Source organism: Gasterosteus aculeatus, chromosome 9 (genome assembly GCF_964276395.1).
Source record: "Gasterosteus aculeatus chromosome 9, fGasAcu3.hap1.1, whole genome shotgun sequence".
Taxonomy (NCBI): Eukaryota; Metazoa; Chordata; class Actinopteri; order Perciformes; family Gasterosteidae; genus Gasterosteus; species Gasterosteus aculeatus.
In genome coordinates, this window is record NC_135696.1 from 21031115 (window position 1) to 21043412 (window position 12298).

Sequence of the window (12298 nt, forward strand, 5' to 3'; positions counted from 1 at the left end):
ACATCTTTCGGATAAAAAATACACAAAAATGGCCACAATTTTTTTTCCGTGATATTCCCGGGCAGAGCAGACCCGCCTATTATATCCAATTATTGGTTCTTAAGGTCAAAGTTAACATAAAAAACACAATTAAAAAGTATGTGGAGAGGGGGGGGGGGGGGGGGGGGGGTGGGGGTCACTCATAGACGCTGGAGTTCAATGCGTGTTAACACATTTATTCATGGTGTAAGAACCGGTGGTTCGTGTCGCTTCCCTCCCCACCACCAGGGGGCGTCAGTCCACCTTCCTGTCGACAGACAGGTGGAGGTGAGACAGGCTGAACGGCTGTTAGAAGACCACAGCAGTGCGACAGAATGATACATCAGAAGAAGAGCAGCAAACAGTTGCGCGTTAATCATCTTTGTCTGATCGCAGCTCGGGTTTTGGCCCCAGGAGATCCACCTGAGATCGTTTACAGGTGGATGGAATCCAAGTTAAACACTGTTGGTAGACAGCTGCTCTGCGTGTAATCCCTCCTCACGGGGGGGGGGGTTGAATAAATAAAAAGCCCAAAACAACTCATTTGTTTATTGTTTGGCTCCTGTTGCAGAAAGATGCTCCACAAAATATGTAAATCATCCGCGGTTTCAGGGGTTGGAGTTTTATTTGCACTTTAAATTGCCTTAAGAGGGAGACGCGCTGTATATTGTACTCAACGGGATAAAGGTTTTCCAGTGAGCTTAGTTCGCCTCCCTCGGAGCCTCATATGGCGCCGGGCTCGGTAAGCCTCTTAGGAATCAAGAGGGGAGAATGCCAATCAGCGGAGAGGCCCGACGGCTGCGGCAGCGCGCGCTCCGAACCGCGGCGGCCACATGACGCAAACCGCGCTCCGCCGAGATCCCGCGCCGACTGACACAGAAAAGAGGGGCCAAACCACGAGAACCCGTGTCCCTCCCGGTGAGCGGAGCCGTGCTTCCCCTGGAGGTCGGGCAGCAGAAGCCGCGCCGCGTGTCGGGGCCGATGCGCGGGGCGGACGGTCCTCCGGTGCCGGCTCGGCGCTTGAAGGACCGGCCCCCCCCCCACCTGAGCGCGAAGCGCCGCCGCCCGGGCCTCGCGCCGGAGCGCCAGGTGAACTGCGTCCTGGTCGGAGACGGAGCCGTGGGCAAGACCACTCGTCGTCAGCTACACCACCAACGGGTACCCGGCGCATTATGTCCCCACCGCGTTGGACAACTTCTCCGGTAAACGCGCGACCGCGAGGTTTTACGCACCAATCAAAGTGACCGTTTATGGGTTTTTGCCTTGTTTCTTTGTTGTTGTCCCGCGTTTTAAAGCGTGCAGTGTCGATGGTGTTCAGGTCTGCACACATGAACACCTTTCTTTATTCTTCTCAGTGATGGTTCTGGTGGACGACAGACCAGTGAGACTGCAGCTGTGCGACACCGCCGGACGGGTGAGCTGCTCGCGAACGATGCACGGACTTAACACCCTAAACACACACCCCGACGCAGCGTGCAGGTGTTAAGACCGTCCACCCGAACGACGTAACCGCTGAGCTGCACCTCTGTCTCTCTCGTCCTGCTTTGTCCCGACAGAAATGGGGTCTGGGTGACGGGTCGATCCACGTGAGTCACCAGGGAACGGTTGTACAGGTCGCGGTTGTACAGGTCTTGCTGTGTTTGTGTCGCACGCGCCGTGTTTGTCGCGGGACTTGAAATCACGTCGCACCCTTTTAGTTTAAATTACCCGTAGACACATATGTAAAGGCTAGATGTCTTACGGGGGGGCCGCACATGGCGGCCATCTTGGTACAGTGAGGTCGCTCACCCACAACATTGTGTTGTTGTTGGTACATGTACTTTAATAATAATAATAACTAATAACGGTTTGGTTGGTTATAAACGTCAGAGGTGTAGTTATGGCACCGCATACTATATGAATAATGTTCTGTTTAATATCATTTTCGTATGAAAACCCATGGTTAGGATTATAATTATCCATAAATATGCAGTGTCATAACTACATGTCTGTGTACAGGGAGCGGATTTCAACATGCAGCATTTCTTGATGTGTATATATATTTATTTTATCTATTTTATAACATTATTCCATTTTTTTAGAACATAACATAATTGTTCATCTTACGCGTGCAGTGTCACAGCTGCTTCTCTGACATTCTATAACAAACTAAACCGTTTAAAAATCGGTTGAAAATTGAGCAGGTTATGGTTATTTAAAAAGTAGCCTACATGCATCACTACCAACACAATGTTGTGGGGGGAGCGAGCTGCCCGACCCAAGATGGCCGCCATGTGCGGCCGTTCGACCCCCCCCCCCCGTGGCTCTAAAGCTTACAGCGCCCTCCTGTGCTCCATCGCCCCCTGGTGGTCGAGTGTTTCTCATACTTCAGCTGAATGACGGTACAATAAGTATAATCTTTTTATTATTACCACAAAGTGCCGGCGCACCATGAGCGCTCGGCTACAACCGCGAAGCAACATTCAGCGCCCCTTCAAACATAAAGTGACTTGTTTTTGGTCATTTCTAGTCCGTCCTTTACATCAGCAAGTTAAATCAGCTGCATTTATTTCCACTAGCGGCATGTAATCCACCGGAAGTGAAAGTAGATCTACCAAAGGGATAAAGAGATAGTAAACCGCGTGAGGGGGAATTTGTGTGAATCGATGTTGAAAAGCTCTGTTACGCAATGCGAATGTTCCAAATGTGAGGTGCACATACTTCAAACTAGTATCCTAAAATCATTGGTACATGAAACGCGTCTTTATGTTGATCTTGTTACACTTGGACACTTTTCAAATCACACCTTTTCAAATTGAAGAAAATAGAAAAACAGTTCAGATTCTGCATTAACCTGTAAAGCAAGTTGAATTAAATCGTTTTAATTGACCGGCCGCCTCCTTAACTCTTCGTCTGTATTCATTCTGATGTAAAATAATAAAGTTTATGATATTCGATCACATGAAACACCAAAACCAACCGTGAATGCACCTACTACCAAGCAACACACTGCAGTTTATTTTAACTTAATCCCACACACACCGGCTCGCCGCCGGGTACCCGGCAGGGATTAATCCGCCGCTAAAAATAGTCCGCAACAAATCAACATATTCTCATAGTTTGCTTGTTGAAAAGCAACTAATCTAAAAGAAAGTCAGCCTCTTTCAAATGCATCCGAACAGACGAGCTGTTGATTTATTTTTTTTGATTCAGAATAAGCCTCCTCCTGTAAGTGCAGCCAGGTTATTGCACCGCTAACCGCCTCGGTTTGGCTTCTCCCCCGTCAAGGACGAGCTGGAGCGCCTCCGGCCTCTGTGCTACAAGAACGCCGACGTCTTCCTCCTCTGCTACAGCGTGGTCCGCCCCTGCTCCTTCCACAACCTGCTCCGCCGGTGGGTCCCCGAGGTCCGTCGGCACCGTCCCGGCGCGCCGCTGGTCCTCGTCGGCACCCAGCTGGACCTGAGGGAGGACGTCCAGGTGCTGATTCACCTGGCCCACGGCCAGCAGCGGCCGGTGGGCACCGAGGAGGGCCGGCGGCTCGCCCAGGAGCTCGGGGCGGTGGGCTTTGCCGAGTGCTCGGCGCTGACCCAGAAGAACCTGAAGGACGCCTTTGATTCGGCCGTCCTGGCCGGCGTCCAGCAGACGGACGGCTGCGGCGTCCAGCAGCAGACGCTCGCTCCGAGGATGAAGACGCCCGATACGGGCAAGAAGAACCTCTCGGAGACGTGGTGGAGGAAGATCAACTGTCTGATGGGAGAGCAGAGCTGTGACTTCCAGTGAGCAGCTGCAGAGAAACACAAGCTGGTTATTTATCTTGGTAGATATGGTTGGGAGGCCAGCTGCGTTTTGGATTATCGCCCCGAATGCGGGTTGGACCCAGCAGCACGACTCAAACCTCTACCCTGGTAGCATTAAGGCAGAGTCAGCTAGCTCAGTAGATAGCCAGCTAGCTTTTTACACTGGTTACAGAAGGTTTGCTCGCCGTCGCTGTGACGACTGGGTGGGTGAAGCATTAACTTGTTATATTTACCCGTTTAGCTCCACTGCTCGTTTTAACCGGTAAAGAGTCTCTGACTCTCTTTGGCTTATACGGAGCGGTTAGCTGGCCGATGGCGAAGGCAACGCTACGCTGGGAAATGGACGCCGCTCTGGTCAATCCTGTTAGTGGGAGTGGTGCTTATCAGAGTGTTTTTAACTTGTTACGGTATGTTGCCTGCTGTGAACATATTGACGCACATGCGTTTGAAAGAAAAACGTTATTGCGTAATAAATGACAAATTGTTGTTGTGTTCAAAATGAAGAAACTCCCGAGGGACAGAAGACATCTTGGTTGAAGAGTTAAAATCACAAGTATTTAATAAAAGAGATGGTGTTGTAGTAAAAAGAACATCTCAGCTGAGGAGCCGCTGGTCTTTGCAGTCAACAGGCCCCAGGGCCCTTTGACCCCCCCAGTGCCCGTCTGTTGCCTCCACCAGCGAACTCCAGAACAATGGTTGCCTACAGGTATTTATACCGATCCGTAAAGGTGTGACCTCTGGGAGTCTCCTGGTGAGTTCAATGGAACTCTGATTTGTATGTCTCTCTGTCAATACCAGTTGCTGTGCTATCAAGTATTAAATGCATGCATTTCAGTTGATTACATTACATTAAATACAATCATAGCTGTGCATTGGTATTATTCTATTGATTAGTTTCAAAATTACAGTGGTTTTACAATATTCATATTACTTTATTGATTACACAGTTCCAGAATCATGGCTGTATTCTGGTGTACACTAAATGCATTTTATTAAGTCATGAACCGGGTCGTCAGTTTATTTCTAATATCTTACATTATTCATTGGCCGTTTGGTGAGACGGGCCGGATTCCACAGGTGAACACCAGGTTGGTTGTAGGAGATCTGCACAGCCTCCCCCCCTTGCATAAGACCTATGAAGCACAATTGGGTGTAGGGTTTGAAAGCAGAGCATTTACATTGCAGGGAAGTTCTAGCCAGTGTGGCATTCTGGGAAGTGTAGTATTCAGAGAGTTTTGGGCCTGACGCAATAGAAAGTGAGGATTTCCTGTCATCTGTTGCTACGTACCGGTCTTTATTGTCCGTCTCGCACAAGTCGCTCAACCGGGATACAAGACGTTATCAATCCTCTCAACCATCTGGTACTTTGTTTCCCGCTCTACATTTATTTAGTTATCATTTAATCAAAGCTGGGACTCTTGTGATTGACTCTAAGGAGTTTTCCATGTTTACTAAATCATTTTAACCTTTTAACCCCACCCATCGGAGACTCCCAGATGGAAAAAACAAACCCTGAAAATACTCTTGTGTGGTTTGATGACAGGAATCAGACAGGCACTGCCAGAGGGATACGGTGGAACATCAGCACAGTCGCTGGGTTCCTCTAATAGGAGCCGACAGGACCACCTGGACCGGATTACACAAACACATGGACCCTGATTCTCTCCCCACGGGCGCCTCACCCCTTGAAAACGCAGCGGAGGCCGATTCCTCCACCTTCAAGGGTTTATCGTCGTCAGGACTTCGTTGACTGAGGTTATGAATGGCTTCACTCATTGACTTACTCATTCCCCGTTGGCTCTACCCTAACCACTCTTAGAAGTAAAAGGAGCTATAGAACCACATCCTCAAAAGGAGAACCCTTAAGGTGCTTTTTTTCCCCCAAGGTTCCACCTGGAACCCATTCAGAGGGTTCCAGTTAGAAGCCTGTGGGAGCCTTACAAGGGTAAGGTACACAGACAGGAAAAGAGCAGTCAGAAACAGGAGTTGCAGTCAATATAACTTTATATAGCTTTATATATATATATAACTTTATATATATAACTTTATATAGCTGTTGGCGTCAGGCTCTTCCTGAGAGAGACAGCGATTATTCCTCTTCAGCAATACAGACACCCTTGGGCTGGTTTGGAAAGCCTTTGGTTCTCACTCCTCAGTAGCTCAAGACAGTCTCCCTTCCGTGTCTTCTAGCTGAGGTTAAAAAAGGTTCCTGTTTGCCAGATTGATTCCATCCACCTGTGAGGGACAACCGGAGACACCTGGATGGGGAGGAGTTCCCTATGCGAATCCTCTGGGGTAGTACCGCCCATTCAACACCATGCCTCTTGATTGCCTTTGTTTGGCGGTTCTTGGCCATGTGGGGCACTGCTCACCGGCTGGGCCCTCACAGCCCAACCAAAAAAACGGATCCAGAGACATCTGTAAAAGGTTCCACTCAGAATGACCCCATCAACAGCCCTCGGAGAAGGTTTCATTGAGAGACATTACAGGCAATTTAGCTGACACTTTTATCCAAAGCGACTTACATTGCATTTTTAACCTGTGGCTCTTTACATTTTTGCCCGGGGAGCCATTAGGCATTAGGGGTGTTTCTCAGCAACACTTGGACATGGGACGTGGAGCAGCCGGGGGCTCAAACCGCCAACCGTGGCGGTTTGAGACCAGGCAGAACCCACCAAAGGCCCTTTTATAATCCACAGGTTTCAGGTATATACGTCCCACCCAGAGGATTCTGTCTATCAAACCCTTCTATGTGCCAAGGGAATGTAGAACCTGTCAAGGGGAATCTTGAGAACCATTTCACATTGCAAGGCCTTTATCCAAAGCCTTGGATTCACATATATACGCTATAATAATAATAATATACTGTACGTGGTTGGGGCTTAAACAGAAAAATCATGCTCACCAAAGAATTCATATGCTATTCATGCAATAATGTAAATATGCTGCAAAGCAAAAGCAAGCCACTCACTACGCTGGACTGAACTGATATCAAATCATGTGTGCAAAATAATTAAACCACCATTAAAATCTAATGAATTAATAAAAAGCAGCAACCTTGAAGAAGGTTTGAAGTCCTCATGTTGACTCTCTTGGTTTCATGCTCTACTAGAGACGTTACAGGTGGATTTCATCAAGTGGTCTTCTGAACAAACTGTTTCCATCAGCTGCACACGTACAGTCCAAAGCAATCAAACCTTCCCTCTACTTGTAGTTTACTTCATTCATTTCGGCCAAGTACATTTGGGGTTACGTCGGCAACCTGGAATCAGGAACATTTATTACCAAAATATGTCAGGCATACAAGGATTGATGAGCCCGACTGCCGACGGGAACTGTTGGTGTGGCGGGGGGTCTTAGTCCTGATGGACCTCAGCCTCCTGCCAGATGGAAGGGGCACAGACAGTGAGAGGGGTCGGCTACCATCTTTCTAGCTCGCTTCAGAGTTTAAAATATTGTTGCCAACACCTCTCGCCACGTGCTTTCTTTTTCAAAGATGGAGACCATTAAACTCCTGAAAAACAATCTTTGTTTTTAACTTGGTAGATCAAGTATAACAACAAGGGACAAAAAGTTCAATCAACTCTGACAACTTGAAAGATAATGTTGAGACAGCGAGAACGTTCTTGTTGTTGGGGGAGAATTTGTTGAGCTGCAAATTGTGAATGTGTCAAGAACTCTGGCTGTGACCTTCTACACAATGGCGTCCTGTCATTGAAGATAGATAAAAGCTCCTGTTCTCCCCCAGAAACTCGGTCAGATCGTCCAGCTGAACAATCTGCCCCTTTTCAGCCTAATTGTAGTTATTTGACTTACGGCTTGTGTTTGATGACTTCTGTATTCTTTATCATGCCTTTATATTCTAGTTAGTAATACATACTTAATCACAAAGCAAGTTCAAGATACTTTTGATTTCTCACAAGGATTTAATCCACAAATTTCAACCACAGTAGTTACATCAATCTTTTTCTTTCTCAGTTAAATCAAGGGAAAATTCTAGTTGAGTTAACACGCTTTTTCAAGGCAGCAGTTTTGTTTGAACTGGCTTGAAATGTTTTACAGTGTACTTATAGTTAAATTCATTCATTTTAGTGGCCAAGTACATTTCGGGTTACTCGTTTTCTTTTTCAAACATGGAGACCATTCAACTACTAAAATACATTTTATTTCTGCCCTTTGTCCTTTAATCCCATGAAGAAAGACTGGATGAGATGGTGATCAGTATTTATTAAAGGCAATTTATTGCATTACAATTGAATCAAGTACACAAGTAATGTACCAGCACAGGTACAATTAAAGCACTATGAATATTCTGCTGCACGCCACTGCTTCTGATATTTATCATAAGTTTATGTATAAAACACATTTCAGCAACAATGAAAGAAAAGTTCTCTACCAATGCAATTCATAATAAAAGAACCTTTCAAACAAAAACAGCGATAGCTAAGAGAATGAAATAAAAACTACAGTTTTAACTGTGTAAAGACCTCAGATAATAACTTGTGGTACTGAAGGGAAATATGTCCACTTGTTCCCGTCTCCGTCCAGGTGAGTCTCCCTCTGGTTTCACTGCATCTGAAGAAGATCACATGAAGTTATTCCTCAGAAATGGAAGCAAGAAGTTGTTTTGAGTTGCAGCAGACTGACACCTGGCTGACCTTCACACCCGGTCCTCCTGCTCCTCTGGGTCTTCTCTCTGTGCTGCCATGTCTGAGAGGTCCTCACACTCAGGATGAAGGTCCATCTGATGGAGAGACGATGAGAGTCAAAGGCCTCAGAGAAGCAGTTCAGATACAACCGAGCCTCGGCTAAGCCCCTCCCCCAACGCACACTGTACATTCCTACGTTAGCAACCGTAACTAGGGACCAGAGGCCTTTAGAGGGTTGATGTCACTTATGGATCAAACATGTGGAAGACTGAATCCATCAACGATCAATAAAAACTCCTTTGTTTGCTCCGAGGTAAGATGCTAATGACGTTAGCTAGCTTAGCATGACAGTCGAATATGAATTATTCATAATTAATGTGTAACAAACATAAATCTGTCACCCAGGAGATCCTTGTTTGTTCCTGGTGTGAAACAACAAGTACAACTTTGTCTCGTGACTTCAGTACTTTAAATTAGTTATTTTAACGCTAACTAATATTTATTCCTAAACTCTGGTAGTTTTGTCGCCTGAACTTAACCAAGTAATTCATAATCTTTTCCTAAATGTGCTTCTGGTGAAGACACAAGCGTATTTAGTAAAAGTCTGTATGACTGAAATGTAAACGTTGCTGGTTTGCATCCCGACATTTCACCGCCATGTTTACGTGCTGTGATGCTGAAGCTGGACAGACCTGGCAACAGTAACCAAGGGGAGGGGCTTAGCTGATGGTCAATACGACTCTTTGTCCTTTAAATCGCTCTTTGGATTCAAAGGACATTTGCAGTAAACGTGGTAAATAAATATTGGTGGTTCAAAAGGAGAAAGATGTTAGTGATGAAGTTACTTCTGAATTATCTTCATGACTTAATAACAACAGACGATGACCCTTTGGTGAGTTCTGTCTCTGAGGACAAATGTCTCACCTCCACAGCCTCTCTGGACTCATGTGGTTCAGTGGTGGAGCTCACAGCTTTCTTCTTCCTGCATTCAGTCATAAAACAAACAGATACACAAATAGATTGATGGACCTTTTCAAAGTAAAAGCTCAGTGAGGATGAGTTCTAGTGGTTTTACCTCGTCCACAGACAAAAGAGAAGCAGAAGAATCAGCATCACAACCACCAGAGTCCACCTGGTGATGTGAATTATCATTGTTGTTCTATCAACACCTGGAGACACACAGTTATTAGACAAACAGCACGTTACCTCATCAGAAGGACTTGATTCATGGATAAACGTGCAGGAGATGCTGTTTGTTGATCAGACGATTCCTGTCATGGAGAAACTCACCAGATTTACCTGAAGAAGTAATCAGAAGTAAGGTGGAGTTACTACGTCCCATCTCGTTCTGGGCTTCACAGTAATAATTCCCACTGTGTTCAGCTGTGAAGTCAGTGATGGTGAAGATCTGTCCTGATGCTCGTGGTGAGTCTTCATGCTCCTTGTACCAGGTGTAGTTAGCTGCTGGGTTAGCATCAGCGCTACAGGTCAGAGTCACTGAATCGCCCTCCAGCATCTCAGCAGAGGGACTCGCTGACACAGAGAGACGCTGTGGACCATCTGGAGGAGACGTGTCAACATATTGTTACAAGTTAGAGTTCAATAAATAGAAGTTGATAACAAAACACTACCTCAGTAGTGATTATGTTGCTTTTAAAAAGGTTGTTTCACTCACATTTCACGCCAATAGAGATGAAGTCAGACGTCTTCCTCCCCATCTGGTTCTCAGCTGTACAGAAATACCTTCCAGAGTCAGAGGACTGGATGGAGCTGAAGACCAGCTGAGGTTCTTCACTGAGAAGACGAGGGTCTGACGTTCCATCCTGCTTGTACCAGGTGTAGCTAGCTGCTGGGTTAGCATCAGTGCTACAGGTCAGAGTCACTGAATCGCCCTCCAGCATCTCAGCAGAGGGACTCACTGACACAGAGGGACGCTGTGGACCATCTGGAGGAGACGTGAATAAACATACTAAGAGGTTAGAAGATGTTAGCGTAGATAGTTGATCATTTGAATGAATACTCGTGTGTCTTTCTCTCAGACTATCTCTAGTATTCATCACAGCAGCTGTCACAGGTGAGACTCCTGCTGGTGTAAAGTGACAATAAGCAGCCTTTAATCCTTTGTAATGTTCATATCTCCACACATTCTTCTCTTTAGATGCTGCTTGTGTCCTTAGCTGAGTCTGTCCTCTCACTTCTAGTTGTTGTAGGAGTTATTGATTGTTTCCTCCACCAGCTGACACGTCACTTCTACTTATGTTCTGGAATAATTCACTTGAGTCTTTATGAAAATCACATTATTCTGTCTGCTGATGGTTTATATTTGTGTTTCTATTAATAAGAGAATGACATAAATAAAGATCTGTGTCTCCTTTAACATTTAGACTCCAGTGTGTTTACAGCTGTGATTAGAATCATATTGTTGTGTCAGTGTGTGAGTGACTCTTCTACACGTAGACTGCAGGGGCCGGGGATTGAACCAGCAACCCTCTGGTCAGTGGACCACGGCTCCACCTCCTGAGGAACGTTGTGCTTCATCTTTTTGATGCCTCTAGTTTACATGCAGCGGTCTGGTGCCTCCATGTGAGATGTTGGTGAAGCTCCACAGGCCGACACAGTGGAGTGAACTTACACACTGCAGGAGAAAGGTGACCAGAAGATCCTTCTAAATAACAGGAATATCTGTCTGTAGAACCAGAGGAGACTAGAAGAGAAGATCCTCTCTTGATGATCTCTTCATTCTTGTACCAGTAGTATTCAGCACGATCAGACAGAACACAGCTGCTGTGACACGTCAGCTCCAACCAGGTAGAATCTGATCTTCTCACCTGCACCTGGAGACCTGAATCAGTGAATATTATTTATTAAAGTGTCAACATTCACAGAAGACATTTATACTCTAGTTTTCTAGATGTTGAACATTTGTAGATGATTAATATGTGAATTAAAATGTTACCTGTGACAGACAAAGTGACTCCAGGTGAACCAGTATATTTCTCTCCTGGTTTGTTTGTCATGAATGTGAATTTGTACTCAGCTGAGTCGCTCTCTCTCACGTCTGTGATGAGCAGATAACATCTCTTCCAATCACTATAATATCCATACGTCACACGGCCTGAATACTCAGAGTCTGTTCTCAGATCCACAGGTTCACCATCTTTCTCTTTAGTGAACCAGAATCTGTCCTTTATATCAGAGGGATCTATTCCAGGTGGGTGTGTGAAGAAACAGATTATATACACTGTTGATCCTTTTACAGCACAGACGTCAGTCTTGAGGTAATTCACTCTCCATCCATCCTGACTCTGTATCACTGTAACACAGCACATCAGGAACCACAGTCACACTCAGAACAACATCACAGGACACACTCTCATTGGTAGTTTACTGAAGAGAAAAGATATGATGAGAAATATGAAAATCATTGAGTTTATAGAAAGTAATGAAAGAGTCCACGATGTCCACATGGACTCTGCAGCTGGAAGGAACAGCGACGTATTGAACCTGTGGACCTGAAAAAGCTCAAGTTGAAGTATTAGAAGGGTTTGGTTGATGAGAAGAAGAGTGTCTTTGCTCTGTGCTCTTCTGTCTGTGGTCAGTCTGCTGCAGAGTGGAGATGGAAACTGTAGAGAAATGCAGAACTCTGAGGGGAACGATACTGTGACATATAGATTAGTAGAATATGAACGGCACCTTTGGGGGGAAAGTGTGAAAATACACGTGTGTCTGTTCAGGCAATTTGGCCGCCATTTTGACACAATTGACATAAGCTTTTAGCTGCATTATTTAATCAAACAATGGACTACTATGGTAACCATGGTAACCACGGGGGCAGATGCATTTTCCGGTCGAAAC

The 12298-nt window shown here is 45.7% G+C and overlaps 2 protein-coding genes across 3 annotated transcripts; one reads left to right on the forward strand and one right to left on the reverse strand.

Moving 5' to 3' along the window:
* The first annotated feature begins 858 nt into the window (after window positions 1-858).
* Window positions 859-4664, forward strand: LOC120824734 (rho-related GTP-binding protein RhoU). Its single transcript, XM_040185739.2, is given in 4 exon segments — window positions 859-1148; window positions 1150-1220; window positions 1374-1432; window positions 3286-4664. Coding segments are annotated over 4 exon segments (771 nt in total). The 5' UTR covers window positions 859-999; the 3' UTR covers window positions 3778-4664.
* Window positions 4665-8018: 3354 nt separating this feature from the next.
* On the reverse strand, window positions 8019-11883 carry LOC120813715 (cell adhesion molecule CEACAM6-like). 2 transcript variants are annotated; one of them, XM_078079792.1, is made up of 7 exons: window positions 11400-11883; window positions 11076-11285; window positions 9743-10003; window positions 9519-9612; window positions 9368-9425; window positions 8453-8538; window positions 8019-8369 (listed from the first exon to the last, which is right to left on the reverse strand). In XM_078079792.1, the coding sequence occupies exons 1-6, from the start codon at window positions 11770-11772 to the stop codon at window positions 8455-8457; spliced, it is 1080 nt and encodes a 359-aa protein (XP_077935918.1). In that variant the 5' UTR covers window positions 11773-11883; the 3' UTR covers window positions 8019-8369; window positions 8453-8454. The 2 variants fall into 2 exon arrangements, with proteins under 2 accessions (XP_077935918.1, XP_077935917.1); XM_078079791.1 differs by having other exon boundaries at window positions 9734-10003; window positions 11400-11882.
* Window positions 11884-12298: the final 415 nt, after the last annotated feature.